Here is a 21,001-nt window from a genome sequence, read left to right on the forward strand (position 1 = left end):
GTAGTAAGTTTTATAAACCTCAACGTCAATGAAACTTTCATAGCTAATTAAATATGAGTGTCATTTTATTATATAATAGCTATATGTATGCCAAATTTCAGATCTAGCTGTTTGAGCCGTGCGTTGATAGATCAGTCAGTCAGTCAGTCAGAGTCAGTCAGTCAATCAGTCATTCAATCGGTCAGTAAGTCAGTTTTTCTTTTATATACCTATTTAGATAATTGCTCTCCTTTAGTATTAAATTTGTTCGATTACTATCAGATAGGTGTAAACCTTGCTTGAATTTTCAAACTATAAAGCGCAGCATGCCTGACTCTTGATTGAATCTTATTGGCAATAGATTGAGATGATGATGTTCTAGTATAGTACCTATACTTGGAGGTCTTCCTACGAGAATTCTGGGATAACACGAATCAAATCGAAAGACGCCAAGCGAAGCTTAGTTTTGTACCCAGGTTATAAGGTCCTATACTATGAATAATACACGTTAATTTTGCCAGTTGATTATACCTAAGCTCAAATATAATTGAATCAGTTGAATTTTCAGATACCAACGAACAATTTGTCTGAAATCTATTTATACTTATTTTTAACATCAAGACGTATCTTTCTGATTCCTAATTAATTAATTAATTGTTTACTCACAACATCATAACCGACATCGTAATGAGAGCCTTGAACGAATATCACCGGTACTGCTCGTCGCCTACCCAGTGATTTTTCACATGTTACTGTACCTGAAAAAATAGTTATTTGTTATGCAAGGCTGTAAAGTTGTTATTTTGGCGCGAGAGTTTGAATTCCATGGTTTTATCCACAAATGCGAAATTAACTTTTTTGAGAGTTTTCCTTTTTCATAGCTTAACCGCGGAACCGGTTTTGGCACAGATGTAATTTGCGTTCTGGAAACGGATATAGGATACTTTTAACCCCAGAAAGTCAAAGAGTTCCCACGCGTTTTTAAAATCCTAAATCCATATCGACGACGTTGCGGACATTTATCATTATCATCTATTTATATACACCTAGAGATTCAAGTAATCCAAAGACATATATCATAGGCTACTTTTTATTCCGGAAAATTTAACGGGATTTTTATAAAACCGAAACTTACGCGTACGAAGTCATCTTAATATACTCGTAGTATAAATATATTTTTGATAAATTAATTTGAATTTTTTGATATCATGTGAAAATTTTCAATAGATATCAGAAAAAACACTAGTTTATTCAGTGATAATAGGTACCTTCAGTAGGTAGCCTATCGGTTATGTCATATATTATGTAGTTCAATGTTTTAAGTTATCACGATCTTGTCGTGATTTGTGACATCCGGGTTTCACTAGGTATACATATATAATCAAAAAGTAGGTAATAGCTCTTGCGTATATGAGAGGAAAATGTAGATAAATAAACATAATAACTAGCTAAGTAAATAGTTGTATTGAAAAAGTTTTGTGTTTCGTTTGGTACCTATGGCAACATGGTTCATAATATACCTACTTAAACTTTGCTATTTTTGTGCTAAGGTTAAACGTTAAGGAAACGAAGGCAGAGTTCTTTTTTCGATGATTATAAGTGGCACACTTTTGCTATTAAGAGAATCACATTTTAGGTAAATCGTTAAACACGGCTAAAAAATAAATCAATTTTTAGCCTAAAACATTGATTTATTTTTAATTTGGTAATGTCTCTCAAACTTACACGGTATCTTAGCATGACGTTAATACCTAGTACCTACCTAATTAATAATCAATGAGTTCAGCTTTTAGCTTTACCTATTTTCAGTTTAATATCGAAGTATATTTAAAGCTAGATGATGCCAGCGATTTCGTACGCGTGAAATTAGGTTTTTCAAAAATCCCGTGGGACCTCTTTGATTTTCCGATATAAAAGCAGCCTATGTTCGTTTCCGGGATCAAGCTCGGTCAAACAGATGGGCCATGAAGTGGTAGTAGTTAGACAAATAGACATTTTCACATTTATAATATAAGAATGGATTACGTATTTTCGAAAACTTAAGAAGTATCAAGGTCATGATGCAGCCTCTTTTGTAGCATCATTACCTGCCTCAAAATTTAGCTCAAAATTAGACTAAAATAGCTGTTGCCCGCGACTTTGTCCGCATCCCGTGGGAACCATCTTTTCCCGCGGATTTTCTAAAAAATCTTTCATACAAACCTTTTCCTGACAAGTACAAACATCACAAAAAAGAATTATCCAATTTGGAGCATTCGTTCGGAAGTTATGTGCGTATTTCGGCGATTTTTATTTATATAGATAGATTTAATAAATGGTCAAGGTGCCTTCATAAACTACACATTTAGTAATATTCTGATACAATTTTTAGGTGATAGTAGGTACCTGCGTAGTGACGTATACAAAGAAAAACGACAAAATGCGCGCATTCTTCGAGTGCGTGTGAATGCGTGTCTTTTTAACTTATATATATTCGCGGTGGGAATTTGTGCATTATCTGCGTTTTGTCGGGGAGAAAATGACGGGAACTGGCAATTTCTAGAAGATTTCTTGCGTTCTTCTTGAGTTCTTGCTTATCTAGGTAGTCGTAACCGTGTAAATCACGGTGTCACAGAGGTTATTTCAGATATTTTCTGCTTTAATTTGTTGTACTGTGAGTACAATTCTCCCCTCGTACCTGCACCTCTCTACTTAATAGTGATTTAAATACTGCCTCGCTTTGTTTTACGAACACTGATGTTTATCTCTACGAGTATATATCTATGCTTTATATTTCCCGGTAGATGTTATTGTAAGCTATTGTTTTGTGGCTGACTGAAAATATTTTTAAATGAGGCAGTGTTTCTTATGAAAATATTGTCGAACAAGGAAAAATATAAGTTTTGGTTTTGGTTTTTAATCAATTTTCCATCTCAAAAATTTACTTTTTGAAAATAAATGACTTTTCCGAAAAGTAATGGAAGTTCAGTTTGCGTGTAAAATATTAATTTTAAATGAAGGGCAGGAAACCTTGAACTTACCATTGTGCTCCTTCATTTTGTTCTCAAGGTCGTGATATATTTATATTTTTTTAATATTACCGCACTATTTGCCGTCTCTCGGCAAAGTCGCGATTGACACTGCGCGGTGCTGATATTTCTCGGTCTATAATATAGTTAGCATAGTTACTGTATGCCCTAAAGTCTAACCACAATCGAGGATAAGCTGAAATATCGCGTTTGGAATTTCTAAATGATGTAAATAGTATTTGGAAGAAGATACGCCAACTTTTTCCGGATAATCAGTATCCTTTTTGGCATCCTATGTTTTCTTAGTACCTAATCAAGTGTATGTTGAGGTCGAGTTATATGAAACCTACTAATGTACATGTACTCACTAATGTAATGTAGTTAGTACGTATTAATTCGTTGAATTTTTCAATGAATACCTATCTACTTAACAAAATTATATACTTAAAAAAATCATAAGTTCTAGTCGGTACGTATAAATTGCCAGCCTAATGCTGGAAATTTATAAGCGAAATTATAATTGATATTTTTTACTAATGTAGTTAAACTAAATACTAGGCAGGTAAGCACAAAAGCTGTACGTAATGCATACCTTAATTTAAAAAGTTAACGTCATCATTTTGAAACAAGAAAATTATTTACTTAGTTAATTTTACGTCAATCGAATTTTTTAATTTTTCTAGGTATAGAATATTCAAAAATAGGTAGGTAGGTATTTTAAGGCATGAAGTTGAATTAATATTAGGCCAGTTTTAAGTTAAACTGGTTCTTAATCATAGAAAATACGTATTTAATCATTAATATAATTTAAATATTTATTCGTTATTTTATGTAGGTATTATGTTAATATTTTTGGGCAGTAATATTATTGTAATTAGTGACCCAGATCAGATCTAAAAATTGGTCGAGTGCTAGTCAGACCCGCACAGGAAGGGTTCCGCACTATCGTACAAAAAATAACACTTTTTTTTCTTCATGGCAGCAATTTTGAAATTTTAAGTATTAGTTGTTATAACGACAACAGAAATACACATTCTGTGAAAATTTCAGATCTCTACCTATTATGGTTCCCAAGATACCTACTGACAAACAGACGGACATATGGACAGCGATATTTTAGTACCTAATAGGGTCCCGATGGGACCCTTAGGGTACGAAAGCTTAAAAACGACCATTTATATATTATCCTAAAAAATATTGCACTTTCATAATTTATTCATATCAATGTCTCGCAAGCTTGGGAAGAAAAACTGAGACAAAGTGCAATTTTTTCCAAGTGGGCTTGGAAAACTCGCTTTGAATCATTATAATTAGATATGCACTCATTTTAGATTAAATAAACATAAATATATTTTGTCCATAAGATTACCTACTATGCAAATGCATAATATACAGTGTTAATAATTTTCAAATATTAATATTTTCTCAACAGAATACTAAAAATATTTTTCCACAACTTTTTACAAGTTTGAAAAGCGTAATACACCCCATATTATGCTTTACGCAACTAACATAACCATTGTGCGATATGATTTTGTTTGTCTTTAATTGGCCGTATATTTAGTTGGCGATATCGATAGATAAATTCTCATTGCCCGGCAAGGCACATCATTATATTTAATTAACAATGCTTGAATTTAAACTTTAAAATGCGGCAACCTTGAACTGTTGTCTGCATATCCTTGGGTGAATTTACATTTTCTTACGCTCTTATGCTCCTTGAAAGGCATTCCAAACCAGTGATATGCAATTGAAAATTCAAAAGTACTTGTAAAAGTTTAATTGAACAAAACACTTTGAAATTTGATTTATTTATATATTAGCTGAACCGGCGAATTTCGTACCGCCTAACAGGCGATTCTTTTTCAGGTAATTTTTTAAATTTTTCTCTCCGTAAGTACCATCCTCGTAATTCAAGGAATATTATAAAAAAAGAATTAGCGAAATCGGTTCAGCTGTTCTCGAGATTCGCGATCAGCAACACATTCAGCGATTCATTTTTGTATACAGAGATTTACTTATGTTTCCTGCTCTCGATTGGTTAAATAACTCGGTTATTAGATGAGTGTAAATATTATGCAAACTTGAAAACGCGGCAACCCTGACCGTTGAACTGTTTTCCTAAGCTATTTAGGATTGCTACATTTTTTTAAACCTTCGATCAGGTCATCAGATGGGCGAAGGCCGTTCTTATCTCTTATATCGTACACGTAACTCGCCTCCCCGTTGATCTACTGACCCCATTATATAATCATTATTTAATTAGATTTACAACTATCAATGATACTGAATTAATTAAAAATAACTCGGTCATTCGTACTTTCTGCAAATTTAAATAAATAAATAATCTGATTAAAAAAATACATTACTTATGGTTGAAAAATCTGCTTCTTGCCAAAATTTTCAAGCGACTTCAGGAAAAAGAGGATATTAAGAGATCAAGTTGGTATCTGAATGGTTCATTGGGGATCCGAGTTATGCGCTTTTCCTTCACTCGTGCCCTGAATAATAGGATGAGTTGTTAGATAAAATCGTTACTTAACACTGTTTTCTAATAAATAATAATAGGTACGAGTATTTTTACTGGTACTTTAATCTATCAAAAAAGAGTTTCGTATCATCATATAAAAGATAATATTTTAAAATAATAAAATTAAAAATTTAGTTCTTTTCGGAGGCTCGTAGTACCTACACAGTTTTTTTGTGTCCAATAAAAAAATTGAAAAATTGATACTTCTTTAAAAGAAATCATTATCAATTTAATTAGAACCGATTAATTACCTACCAGGTAAATGCTACGTAGTTAATTAATTATTAACCTGCCAGATAATAGATATTATTGAATATAAATTTATTATTAAAAGAGCTCTTGCCACCATAAATATTCCTGCGCTCATTGAGCCGGCAGGGATTAGTCGGGATGATGGCAAGAGACCTGATGGATTGGCGCTGGTTCCCTGGGAACGGGGACGGGCGCTAATGTGGGACGCAACTTGCGTTGACACATTGGCCCCGTGTCATATCAGGAAGACAGCATCAAGACCGGGAGCCGCAGCAGAAACAGCTGAAAACGGCAAGCGGCGCAAGTATGCCTCTCTTATAGAGAGTTACATTTTTGTGCCGTTTGCCGTGGAGACCCTGGGGCTATGCGGTCTTAGTGCTAAAAAAAATTTACGAGACATTTCACCGCGATTTATAGCCTCATCTGGTGACAGAAGGGCTGGTTCATTTTTTGCGCAACGGATCAGCCTGGCTGTCCCGCGCGGAAATGCTGCCAGTATTCTTGGCACCATTCCACGCGGTCATGATTTATATAGTAATTAGATAAGGCTAGCTTTAAGTTTTATTGTAATATTTTCATTAAATAATATATATTATTTAAAATAAAAATACCTACCTATAATAATATAATCAGATAAAGTCATTACTATAGGTATGCAGTAGATAATAATTTAGAAAAGTGGCGCACTAGATCCGAATTTAATTTTACGGCTTCAGAGTTCAGATGCCGTGCATTAAGGAGCTTTAGTAGAGTCATTGATCCCATAGCCAAAATTATTATGAATGGAATGGAGAGAGACCTACACATTTCGTAAGCAAACGCAAAATGCGTCACTCGGGTGTGTAATTTACCTCCATTTGCAACCCTGTGCTTCACGCCCACGGTAATACTAACTGTCAAAAAATTTAAAAATAAGTAGGTAATTCGCACATTCATAATCATCATCTTAACTCATCACATAAGTACTACTGTGTATCTTCCTCCCAGAATAAGAAGGAGTCAAGGTCCTTAAATATCTTTTTTTGCAAATTTCGGATCGATAGAGACTTTTCACATTTCATTTATTGTTTCGTAGTGTTCCGAACATTCGTACAAATTTTTAGCTCTATGCGAATAAACCCTGAATGTCTAATTAGACTGGACTTTTCTATGACCACTAAACACAACAAATAAAGAATTACAAAAGAGTAAATAGATATATCTAACTTTCAGTGTCATCCCAAATGATATAAAAATATTTTATATCGCGGTTTTTTTCTAAAAATCCGCTTGATCATCCTTGATCCATCTAGATCCGCTGAACATCGAACCTACAGTTCGCATTAGGTTGAGATGGCAATCGGGGTATGAGGCTGGGGGACGCCCCGCGTCACTCGCGCTTGCCCGCACTGGTTAGCGCTGGGGCTGTGCGGGGCGTTGCCTCCCCGATTGCCATCTCGACCTCTCGCGTACTATCGGCCTATCACCGAAGTTTGACAGCTAGAGTGTGATGATCACAATCAAAAGTAGTTTGCACATACTCTCTTACAATTGGCTAAATGCACTGCTATATAGCAATCATCCTACAAATTCAGCGGTCTTATTAAATTGTTTTAATAGAAATACATATTATATAAATAGGTTTAGATCTTAATCGGACCGACAAAATGACTCTAAAACTAATTGTAATGCATAATAAATCAATTCATATTACTCTACTGAGTTCCAGACGTTTAAAAATAGAATCAAATTTAAATATTTTCAAACATAGAATAAAATGACCTTTCATGATTCTATAACCCTGCATTTACACGTTTGTAATCACGCGCAATAATGAAATGCACATTGGAAGTTTGCCTGTATGTACCTAGGCTAGAAGACCCCATCACAGTTCACAACAGTTAGGGAACTAATAAAATCAAGATCAAACCGAGAGTTCCCTCACTATAGTTCACTCTGGGAAGTACCTAACCCTAGCATGCATCCCAACGCTTTCCATACAAACGTAGTTTGGTTCTCTTTTGAATATTAAATAATAACACTCAATGAAATTTTGAAAATACGGTTTGAAAACAAATATCTTTGTCTGTGGTTAGGTCAGATTTCTGTAAAAGTGGGTAGTTCCAGAGTTACCAAAATATTTGACCATTATTTTAAACGGTTAAAGTTACTACCGCTTCCTTGTTAATACATATTTGTTATGAATATAAATAATGATTATAAATATGTTGCTTTGTTAGGATTTATAATACAATCACATAATAAAATATTTTATAATAATGTTCGTATAAGTCCCGCAAATCGCTAATGCGCGTGGCCGCCATTTTAGTGACGTCAGCAATAGACTGAAGTTTCGAGCTGATGGTATATTTTTATTTCGGCTGACGTCAAAATAACACCATTCCGATGTTAATGAGACATGGTTCCAGGGCAATAGCAATTTGCGGGATTTATACCTAGCAATTTATATTAAATTTAGAAGTCCTGATCGTTTAGTTCTAAATTATACACCTAGGACCATGTACTTATTTTGTAAAGAAATGGTACCGAATTTCATCCAAACGCGAAAAGCTAGAAGACAGACACACTTTCGCATTCATAATATTAAATATGTAGTTATTGTTCTTATTAATTACAGTATTCAATGCCTTTCATTTCCGCCCTGCAGCTCTAAACTGGTTCCATTTGATAATGAATTATTCTAATATTGGATACATTATATACATTAGTTAATAATTAATATACTGTGCACTAAAAACATTAATTTTTTGTACAGATTTTTTTATATATTAACGATAAATTTTAGGATGTTTCCTATTTCAAACGTCCTTAAACTGTCTCAATCTCAATTCTCAATGTATCTGGATGTAATTGAGAAAATTTATATTTACTATATATTTAATTCCTAAAAGGCCAAGGGGTAGGTACATTTTTAATTACGGTAAGTACCTAGCATAGGTACCTAGGTAACTTTTGTGTTACTTAACTTTTTAAACACTTTCGCTCTTTTCTTACAATATTTTATTTTATGACGCTATTATTTAGACGGCTAAAGAATGAAGTACTAGGTAGGTACGTAGTTAGTTGATATTTAAAAAAAAATCTAGCTTTCTTTTGTGATCAATACTAATACACCGATTCTACAGGTTTCGGTAAACCCCGGGTTCAATGGGTAAAACCAGCGTGTTTTTGTTTCCGGTTTGTAGTGGTAGCTGCTCATGGGTATACATATTATATTGTATTAAAATTAATTTACCATCCAATTAAGTACCGGGTCAATTAAATGAACAACTCCCATTTAATATTTCCATTCACTTGAATTTTTAATAAAGATTTTTTTTGAAAAAAAACGTATTTTCAAGCTATACCTACCTACAGGTATAAGGTAAAGAAACAATTTTTAGCATGTAATCTGAAGTTAGTGTGTCTAAATATATAAAAGAAAAAGGTGACTGACTGACTGACTGTCTGACTAATCTATCTACTCACACTCACACACTCACACACAGCTCAAACTACTGAACGGATCAAGCTGAAATTTGGCATGCAGATAGCTATTATGACGTAGGCATCCGCTAAGAAAGGATTTTTGAAAATTCAATCCCTAAGGGGATGAAATAGGGTTTTGAAATTTTAGATACTTTAAGTTTTATTGTAATACCTACAAGTTATAGTTTGTAAGTATAATAGTTATTAACTTTAAACTTTGCATTACATTTTACGAGTTCTAAAGGACGTTAACTTTTTAACAACAATAAAAGAACTTTAACACGTGTTTTATAGGTAGGTACTTCTACAAGTAGTTAGTGAAGTTTTTATGTTCGTGACTAACTGCTGCAACCACAATAAACTATTATATTGGTACTTACTGACATAATAATGACATATCTATTTAAAATCATTATCTACCTAAGATTAAGGTATTATAATTATTGTTGACTCGGCCCAAGGCCTTATATATTATTACGATTTCTTCTTTTTAGGGTTCCGTATCTCCATAGAAAAAAAGGAAACCTTTTAGGATCACTTCGTTGTCTGTGTGTCTGTCAAAACCCGTAAAGGCAATCAAAACCCATAGGGTATTACCCGATGACCTAGAATCATGAAATTTGGCAAGTAGCAATATTTTATAGCACAAGTACCTACCTACAGAGAAACCCTGAAAATCATTATACCTACCTAGCACAAAAAAAGTGTTATCTATATATATAAAATTCAAAGTCTTGACTGACTGACTGACTGACATATATATCAACGCACAGCCTAAGCCGCTGGTCCTAAAACATGAAATTTGGAGGGGTCTATAAGAGTAGGTATCCACTGAGAAAGGATTTTTCGAAATTCCACCCCTTAAGTGGGTTAAATGGGAGATGGAAGTTTGTATGAAAGTCCGTCATTTTTCAAGTTATTTGCATGAAAATTGGTATTTGGATTTTCGGTCACAAATGAAGAAATACGTGTTTTAGGATTTTTGGAAAATTCGCCCATAAGGGTGGTAAAATAGGGGATGAAAGTTTGTATGGGACAGTTTTAATTATTGATATTATTAACTTGAAATTTGGAAAGTAGGTTTTTTCTTGAGGTTAGGTGTCAGCTAAGACTATGAGAAAATCCCCCCAAACCCCCCCCGATAAAGGGATGAAATGTGGGTTGGAAGGTTATATGTGTTATTTGGTGCTGGTGCAGGGTGCGCGTCCTGATGTTTTAATGTTTGTTTCTGAAAAAAAATGACATTTATTTCCTGTAGGCCACGCGGGCGAAGCCGCGGGCAGAAGCTAGTTTCATAATATAAGGTATGATGATACGGAACCCTTCGTGTGCGAGTTCGACTCGCATTTGACCTGTTTTTAAATATTCCGGTTTCCCTTTGAAGTAGATGTACAATCTTGCACTAGCAGGTGTGGTTACATCAGTAGGTACTGATGGTCTGGGGGGCAGCAGCGTTGCAAAGAATCTTCACGATTTCTATTGAAAACTAGCTGCCCCGGCGAACTTCGTACCGCCCTTTACAGTCGATTCTTTTTCAGGAAGTTTTTAAATTTTTCTCTCCGTAAGAACCATCCCCGTACTTCAAGGAATATGAAAAAAGAATTAGCGAAATCGGTTCAGCTGTTCTGGAGATTTGCGATCAGCAACACATTTTGCGATTCATTTTTATATGTAGAGATGTTTTTTAAGCCCCGGATTAAATGGACAAAGCCCACTTTTTCTTTCTGGTTTGTAGGAATAGCTGCCTTTAGTGCAGCTGACAAGTATTTTTGTTCAATAATATATAATTTCATCTAGACTTTCAAGAGTTTTGAAGTGTTTATATAATGGTTATATTTTCAAAATGCAGACAAATGCAATGTCTGTTTTCCAGAATAGTATCAATTTAGTGCAACGGCAAGGGTTTGAGTGTCAACCTGTCGGGCATCAGAATTCTCAAAAGTTATGTAGGTACCTACCTAAATAAAATAAAAATGAAATATTTATAGAAAATCAATTCTTCAACTGAAACTCTACGCAAACTGGGAACTGTACCTACTAAGATTATTTAGAGAGAGCCTTTTCAATCCAGCAGACAACGGTGGGCCATATAATAATATATGCTATGTTGAAGTAATTTAGATAATATAATAAATGGGTTGCTTTTATATCGAAATGTATCTAAATAATTTATCGTATCGCCTCTGATAAGATTAGTTGATCCATGATATATCTAAATAAAAATATCTTCTTACGCAACACCCATTAAACTACACAAATATTTATTATTGTATATTATGAGTATACTAGCTGACCCGCCTCGGCTTCGCTTGAGTGAAATTTAGAAAATCGGCGTCGGGGTGGTATTTCCAAAAATCCTTAAACAGGTATTTCTTCATTGGTAACCGAAAGCCCAAACACCAATTTTCATGGAAATAAATTGTAAAATGATGACCTTTCTTACAAATTTTCATCCCCTATGAAAATATGTAAGAAATAATAAATACGAGGGTTATTAATAGAATTTTTTGAAATACGTATTTTATATTTTTAACCGGAAGCCTATATACTAATTTTCATCGATATTACTTTAAAAATTAGAATTAGAATTTAGAATTAGAATTTGTTTATTAATCACTTGGTACACAATCATCTTTTTAACCCCTTCAGGGCTTGAACTTCCGAAAATCCTTTCTTAGTGGATGCCTCCGTTATAAAAGGAACCTACTGTGAAAATTTCATGTTTATAACCCCAGATTCTTAGGCTGGGGTTAGCCGTCCAGTAGTTTGAACTGTACGTTGATACATCAGTCAGTCAGTCAGTCACTCACCTTTTCATTTTATAAATTTAAGATATATATTTGGTTTCTTGGAAACGGCTTTAAGGATTTATTTGGATGAAATATATCTAGATATTGAGACAACACCAATCAAATTGAAATCCATCGGGCGCTCCCACTCCCAAGTATTATTTATTTATATATATAGGTTTTTAAAAATCCCGTGGGAACACTTTGATTTTCCGGGATCAAAAGTCTGCAGTCTGCCTGGCAGTCCAGCGCAGAAATTCAGCCAGTATTCTTCGCACCATTCCACGCGGAAATGGTTAAGTATTGTAATTAGATACTTCTAGCTTTAAATTTTATTGTAATACTAGCTGATGCCCGCGACTTCGTCCGCGTGAATTTAGGTTTTTAAAAATCTCATGGGAACTCTATGATTTTCCGGGACAAAAAGTAGCCTATGTCCTTCCCCGGGATGCCAGCTATCTCTGTACCAAATTTCATCAAAATCGGTTAAACAGGTGAGCTGTGAAAAGCTAGCAGACAGACAGACAGAAAGACACACTTTCGCATTTATAATATTAGTATGGATTGTCTACTTTATTAACTTTGGTCAACGGGTTTAAGGAAAGGTTTTTTGAAATCTCGTAAGAACTCTTTGTTTTATAAGTCCCATAAATTGCTAATAAGCGTGGCCGTCATTTTAGTGCCGTCAGCACTAGACTGAAGTATCGAGCTGATGGTATATTTTTATTTCGGCTGACGTCAAAATAACGTCATTTCGATGTTAATGAGACATGGTTCCAGTGCCATAGCAATTTGCGAGACTTATACAGGATAGTCACTACGAATACACTTTCCTATAACATCACCCCTGTACACCTTATTGTCTGTAAAACTCCTATGAACAGACTGACAGATGGATAGACCAAAATAATAAACAAAGATCTTTTTGGTTTTTTGTTAAATGTAATTAACCGTAGTGTGTGCTTAATTAAAGGCAGTTATTTCAAAATCAGAAAAACCATAATATATACTAGTCTACCTACCTACTCTACCTTGGCTTGTTAAATGTGAGATATCGTTAAAATTGTTTTAAAGTGAACTTAAAAGATTTTTTTTAATAATAGGCCAGTCTTTGAACAACCCTTATATTTTTTTTAAATAATACTCAATAAAATCATTTAATGTTCTGATAAAATTAAAGCCAAAATTAGGTTGAGTCTGTGATACCAAATATTAGTTGTAAGCTAGTTATGGTCCTGGTTTAGCTATTATTTGCAGTTTTGCGTATCTCTGAGGTACCTCCTAAGATTTAATTTAAGATTTACCGAGTAAAATTTCAAAATTAATGATTATCACAAAACAGTTCAGACTTTTACCCTTAAAACTAAATAATTTTAAATTTAACAGAAAAATTGCTAGAACTTCAACAGTAGTTCATAGAAAAGTTCCTCTCTCTCAAACACTATCACGGCACTGTGGGTGAGCTTAACCGTGTTCATGGTCTACCATTTAAATTATTATTTACTGGATGAAGTCCGCGACTCTATCCACAAAGGCCTCGGTTCTTTAAAATCCCGTGGTAACGCCTTGATTTTCCGAGATAAAATGTAGCCTATTTTCATCCCTGGGATGTAAGCTATCTCTGTACCAAAAATCGTCGTGTACGTAAATCTGTTAAACGGATGGGCAATGAAAAGCTAAGAGATTGAAACAGACAGACACACTTTCGCATTTATATGTAATATTAGTATGGATTATTCGTGTTACTACGTGAGTTATGTAGCACGTCGACCCGTTCACGGTCTAGGTCTCGAATTATGTGTTATACAGGTTTAAGGTTGGTACTTACACGTAAAACTATCGATTGGTTTGGAAGTGGTTTGTTTTAAGTTTTGCACTTGTTTATATATTGTTAAAATAAAACACCATACCTATGCTTTTGAACCTTGAGATAATAAATGAGCAAGAACAAGAATCAAAATTTTGGTCATGCTTTTCAAACAATCGACTCATTTTGGTCTATGAAATCTTATATTTAACTTTCCATGCTAAATCCGGCAACTGAATATTAACCAGTTCCCCTGACCAATTAACCTGAAATTTGGAACACATAATATGTATGTAACTTCGATGACAATGCAATAATAAGGTTGTAAGTAAGGAGTAGGTACTTATCAAAGCTCCATTGTGTTTGGACTCCTTGGATTGGATTGGTCTTGAAACAAATTATTCGTTCTAGTAGGTACATAAATTAAATAAAAGCTTATTTTTGAAAAGATTTTTTAATTGAGGACATTACTTTCTTATTAGGATCTTTAGTAAGTCAGATTTTTTTTTGTAATTTTATTTATTTATTGCACTCGTAATTGGCTTTATCCTCATTTGTTGCAGAATCTGTTTAGAGAGTATAAATTACCTACCAGTCGATCTCTCTCTGTTTCTCTAACTATAGCTATAGCTATTAAAGTTAATAGAAGTGGGCTAGTCTAGAATGGGTATTGCAGTTTTTTTTAAAACAACGAGTATCTCTAAATGGTAATAATTTTTAAATTGCCTCTGTTAGAAATCGTACTCAGGACCACCACAGTAATCACTTCGCCATAAAGGTTGTGATTGTTTGTTTGCGGAATAATAAGGTAGGCAAATAATTACTCGTCTAATGCGTGTTAGAATACGCATAAGGTAAGATGCTAGTAGCTTAGCATCGCTGCGGAACCTTAGGCGTAGGTGTTCTTTGAGTTTTTGTTAAAACTTTGGCGATCACTATTTCTACGGCCGTTTTTTTCCGAAAAATCTTGTAATGATTTAAAAATATCTGTTTGACAAGGTAGGTATGATACGTGCGAGTAAACCATAATATTTTTAAGGTTCCGTACCTCAAAAGGAAAAACGGAACCCTTATAGGATCACTTTGTTGTCTGTCTGTCTGTCTGTCAAGAAACCTACAGGGTACGTCCCGTTGACGTAGAATCATGAAATTTGGCAGGTAGGTAGATCTTATAGCTGACATTTGGGAAAAAATCTGAAAAAATCTGAAAACCGTGAATTTAGGCCTAGATCACACAAAAAAAATTAAATTGTTGTCATGAACTAATAATTAGTATTTTCAACATTCGAAGTGAGTGACTATATCAAATGGGGTATCATATGAAAGTTAAAGAAAGAAGTTTTTAAAAATAACCTTACAGGAGGTACTTATCCTGAAAATTTAAATTAGGTATGCTTCTGTGTGACAGCAATAAATTCCGTTATTTTCTATATTACTAATTTCTTATTTTACCCCTTTAGGGGTCAACTTTTCCCTTTTTTATATTTAGGTTTGTAAAATAACTGTAACATACAGACAGACGGACTAGACGAAACTGTAAGCGTTCCTTGTACACCCTTTCCTACAGAACCCTAAAAAAGGAAATAAAAGTGAAAATTAATGAGCCTGCAATCAAATGACCTTGAAGATTAAACGTTGATGAATTATAGATTGCTTTGAATTTTTTCACACCAAAATTTTAATCTACTGTGGCCATACATTATTTTTTCGGTTACGTAATATAGTAAAATTTGTTAATTTTATGTTTATTGGATGTGAAATGTTAGATAGAATGTTTGATTCGGAAATTTTGCAATAAAATAATGACCAATAATGGACTAATATCTTTAAAAGTCAAGACCTATTAAAATCTAACTATATAAAAGGAAAAGGTGACTGACTGACTGATCTATCAACGCACAGCTCAAACTACTGGACGGATCGGGCTGAAATTTGGCATACAGATAGCTATTATGACGTAGGCATCCGTTAAGAAAGGATTTTTGAAAATTAAACCTCTAAGGGGTGAAATAGGTGTAGTCCACGCGGACGAAGTCGCGAGCATAAGCTAGTACTATATATAGGTATAAATATGATCCATACCCACTTTACGCCTCAACCTCTGAACCAATCTCAAATACAAGGGCTAATATAATAACCTTTTGACAACAGGGTTTTGACTAAGTTATGTAATGAAAGAAATTATAGGCATTAGGAAAATGGATTGATGTCATAGATAAAAAACCAAATGCTTTTTCGGAGGACATATTATATAAAACTTAGATAAACTCTAATGTCCATATTTGCTCGTCATGGGAAGCGGGTATGGTTTTAGACCTCTTCCCATAAGGACCTGGCTAGCAAGGTAATAGATAAAGAGCAGTAATAAGGTAAATATAGTAATCAAAGGCGTCTAGTAGAAAATACAAACCAAAGAGGAAAAAGGGGTCAAGTGCGAGTTGGACTCGCACACGAATGATTCCGTACCATCGTGCAAGAAACCTACTTTTTAAAGTTTTGTACCTCAAAAGGAAAAGGAACCCTTATAGGATAGACAGATCTAGGAACAAGAAGGTGATCCTATAAGGGTTCCGTTTTTCCTTTTGAGGTTCGGAACCCTAAAAAATAGTAATTAATAAGGAAAGTAATAAGGAAAATAAAGATCATTGCATAGTTCATGTTTTGTATAGAAAGCTATCAAGCGTAATATTTTATAGTAGTGCAAATTGTAACCCTGAAAACGCGCACAGAGGCGCCGTCGTCAGTGTCTCGTGGCCTCAAGGTCACACGCGAACCGCGCCTTCAAGACATTTCATAAAGATGAGGTATCTATCTTATGGCTCTAGCATACATTAGCTCGATGATTAGCTAAATGCATCCGGTAAATCCCGCTTAAAAGGAGTATGCTGCTTGTGAATTGCGTCAAGATCCTTTGATAAAGCAAGTTCTCAGGATCGCCTCACGTTACGTATTTTCTCAGAAACAAAATGTGTAGGATAGAATAGTGTTAGTGTGTACTTTATGTACGTTATCTTATGCCTGTAGATATCATATCAGCTGCTAAAAGAATTTATGTAAAAACTATACTCACTTTTCTTAAAGTCTGAGTGCTCATTTTTTGTACCTACCTATGTTTCCTGAGTATCATAATTAATATGAAATATCTGCTTTAGTTTTTTGCTATAATAGTTGGATTAGTTGTTATAATAAACCACTACGTAAGTATTTTACTTTAGAATGGGCACATGTCTACTCAATATAAAAATTGCTTCACTATGAGATAAAAGTCTATAAATCCATTCCATACTGATATTATAAATGCGAAAGAGTGTCTATCTGTCTGCTTGTCGGCCTTTCAAGGCCGATCCATTTAACCAATTTTGATAAAAGTTGGTACAGGGATAGCTTGCATCCCGGGGAAAGACATAGGCTACTTTTATCCCGGAAAAACAGAAAGTTCCCACGGGATTTTTAAAAACCTAAATCCACGCAGATGAAGTCGCGGGCATCAGCTAGTAAATAATAATAATGCTGTACGCAAGTAATTCTTTCATTGCAAGGGACACGTCATTTAACACTCAAAGTGCAATTTCCCAAAAATGAACTAATAATTAGTATTTTCAATTATCTAAGTAAGATAACTATACCTATCTAGTAGGGTATCATATGAAAGGTCTTCACCTGTGCATTCTAAAACAGATTTTTATTTATTTTTATGTATCATAGTTTTTAAATTATCCTGCAAAATGTCGCAAAAATACGACTGTAGTACGGAACCCTCATTGCGCGAGCCTGACTCGCACTTGGCCGGTTTTTTATAAAAAAAGTCGCCATAGATCATTTTTTTCCGCCGAAGTTAATAATTAATCTACCCGTAGTCTATAATATCGTCGCTGGTTTGTAGAAAGGACGAATGTTTATAGTCTTTATATAGAAAAATCGCTTATTTGCCCTCACTACAAACTAGTTACGAGATATAAAAGGAAAAGGTGATTGACAGACTGACTGACTGAATGATGTATCAACACATTGCTCAAACTACTGGACGGATCGGGGTAAAATTTGGCATGCAGATAGCTATTACGACGCAGACATCCGCTAAGAAAGGATTTATGAAAATTCAACTTCTAAGGTAGTAAAATAGATAAATTAGTTTGTCAATTAGTTACTAGCTATGTTGTTTATTGATAAAAACAACACACAATTTTTGACAAATAACAACGTTGCTAAGTAGCTAGTATGGACAGATTACATAAGATTGTTAATTAATTTCGGCCAATAGACATGTAGTAAAGAATAATTCTGAAAATTTCGGCTTTCTAGCGTCATCCAGACCGAAGCTATGACTGCTCGAAAATACGACGAAACGCTTCGAGAAAAGGTACGTAGTGCCCCGTTCTTTAGTTTGGCTCGTCTTGGCGGGGGCACTGCCGTGCCCCCTGATTCTTGATTCTAGTACATTTAACAAATGAACATTGTACGTAGGTATAGTTATAGATGTATAACTGATCTATCATTAAATTTGTTCACGTGGCTAAATAATAACACAAGCTAATGATAGTATCTACTAAAAACATGTTTATTCGAATCTCCGTTGTATTCATCATTTGCCTGCTACCAATGCTGTGTTTAGCTCTGATATCGCTGATGTATAATATAATGAATAATGTATATCTTTTGTCACGGTCATGGACGGCCTTACTTTATCAGCATACTTAAAACCACATTTAAGCGATTTTTTTTGTATAAACGAGTCTCTCGTGAAAATAATTACCTACCTTTACTGAATTCATCACGCATATCCGCGTGCACAAAAACATCATATATATTATTAAGAATAGGTATGATGGAAGAATAATGTAAAATGCACGCTTTTGAGATTGCTGTTTTATATTATTTTTACAAAATTATTCTTTTATTCACACTATCGTTATGAATCCAGGCTGTAATAAAAGCCATATTATAAGTTATAAATAATTGAAAAATAAATTGGAAAATAACTGGAGTAAATCATTTGCTAGGGATCTAAAATTGTGTTAAGAATCCAGGCTGGAATAAAAGCCATTTTACATTATACTTTATGTTATAAATATTTGAAAAATAAATTGGAAAATAATTGGATTATAATTGTAAATCGTTTCCTAGGATCTAGATCTAAAATTGTGTACTTTCATGTAATGTTGTTTTCTCCGAAAAGTTGATGGATACGATTGGTACAGATTAAAAAAAAATCACTAACGTACGACTTTCCTGATGCAGTGGTTAGCGCTGTGGTCTTATAAGAGGGAGGTACTGTCGATTCCCAGCATGGAATTTCGGGAATTTATAATTTATAAATTGTCTCTGGTCTGATCGGGTTGGAGGCTACAACCGTAGCTAGTTACCACCCTACCGGAAATCTTAGTGCATCATCACTTACCACCAGGTGCGATCGCAGTCAAGAATAATGGAATGAAAAAATAAACCAATTGGCAGTCAAGGGGGACTACCAACAGAAGTCAAACTTAAAACTATGAAATAATAGTGTTTTTTTTTTTGTATTTTCAAATTTGAAATATAAAATTTCAAATTATTTTAACTTGTATCAAAAATTAAAATTTCAAAATAGGTAAATTAAACACATTAACATTAGTTTAGTATATCTATTGGTATTCTAAGCACTATTAATATTAGCATGTCGGTGACGCAACCTTAAAGATTTTACTCAACTCAAAATTGCCCAACGCGTCTGAAGAAATGTTTACTTCAAAACTTGACAGACAATTTTATATTAGTAGGACATTGTTCTATTTGAGTGCTAGGAGTCTATTACTTAGACGAGATATCTGCAGCAGTCAATGCTATTTTATCATTTTGTGGTTGTACAAAAATCATTAGACGGTGACGGTGGTAAAATTGTCAGTTATTTATTACAAAACTTATCTATAATATAAAAATGAATCACTAAATGTGTTGCTCATCGCAAATCTCGAGGACAGCTGAACCGATTTCGCTAATTCTTTTTTTATAATATTCCTTGAAGTACGAGGATGGTTCTTACGGAGAGAAAATTTTAAAAAATTTGAATTGACTGTTAGGTGGAAGTCGGAACGAAGTTCGCCAGGGCAGCTAGTTTATTTTATAATTTTTATGATAGTGTTATTACCTACACTTCAAGGAAATTTCTAAATAATTTTTAAATACATTACTTATCAAAAATTGCGGAACCGGTAGGATTCGAACCTACGTCTTCTAGAAAACTATGCCGACGCCTTGGCCTTAGAAATTTGTTACAAACTTATTTTCTGAGGGCCCCGTATATATTCACAAAAATACAATGTGATTTAACAATATTGTCATCACATTTAAAATATACAAATAATCATATGGATGTATACCAGTGCTCATTCGCTTAGTCGCTCCGATTTGTTGCATCATAGGTATTGTATGTATTCTGCTGATAGGTGATAATTCCGGTTTGAATGCATCTATAGGTCATTCACTCTGTGCATCACTTAAGTGTGCGTTTCCGATATTTCGTACGTTAAATATCTTTTTGTTTTTAATTTTCTCCACTCCTTTAAAACATAAGGAACTCAATTCAATGCATTTTTTCATTGACATGGTCCAGGAGTTAACTAAATTAGAATGCATCTATAGGTCATTCACTCTGTGCATTACTTACCTATGTGTGCGTTTCCTGTACGTTAAATATCTTTTTGTTTTTAATTTTCTCCACTCCTTTAAACATAGGGATCACACTCAATTCAATGCATTTTTTTCATTTACTTGGTCCAGGAGTTAACTAAATCAGTTATCTGTCCGTTGTTTTTAAATTTCATCATCATCATTATCAACCCACTGCCGGCTCACTACTGACCACTTTTTTTATTTTTTTATCATAAAGTGCTGACAACAGTACTTTACTATCATTACAATCTAGCCTATGAGAGAGGCTAATAAGTACTCTCAGAATGAGAAGGTTTTTTTAGTGCCCTGCCTATTATAAGGGTAATCAGAGAATCTTTGAGTAATCAAATAGGTACCTAATCTTTGAATTACATCTGAATGACTTCGAGTTCTAATAAGTATCTGTTGTAACTTGTAAGTCATCGAGGAGTTGGGTAGTCTGCGATTTTTTAACGTTAACGTTAACGTTATTACAGACCACATGACTATTGGATAAGTAGATGTAAAGTAGATAAACATC

The 21,001-nt window shown here is 34.0% G+C and overlaps 2 protein-coding genes across 4 annotated transcripts in view; both read right to left on the minus strand.

The window, feature by feature from the left end:
• Window positions 1–21,001, minus strand: part of Pdp (pyruvate dehydrogenase [acetyl-transferring]-phosphatase 1-like protein, mitochondrial) — a 136,524-nt gene that overhangs the window by 91,337 nt on the left and 24,186 nt on the right. The gene's annotated exons all lie outside the window — the stretch shown is intronic.
• t (C45 family peptidase tan) overlaps window positions 1–21,001 on the minus strand; it is a 39,119-nt gene that overhangs the window by 7,658 nt on the left and 10,460 nt on the right. For 2 of the 3 annotated variants that reach the window (XM_034983594.2, XM_034983592.2), the window contains exon 2: window positions 646–737. In XM_034983594.2, coding sequence (XP_034839485.1) covers window positions 646–737 — 92 coding nt within the window. Of the gene's footprint in view, window positions 1–645; window positions 738–2,999; window positions 3,093–21,001 lie in introns of those variants that run through there. The other variant, XM_034983593.2, reaches the window with a different exon arrangement.

Source organism: Maniola hyperantus, chromosome Z, assembly GCF_902806685.2.
Source record: "Maniola hyperantus chromosome Z, iAphHyp1.2, whole genome shotgun sequence".
Lineage (NCBI taxonomy): Eukaryota > Metazoa > Arthropoda > Insecta > Lepidoptera > Nymphalidae > Maniola > Maniola hyperantus.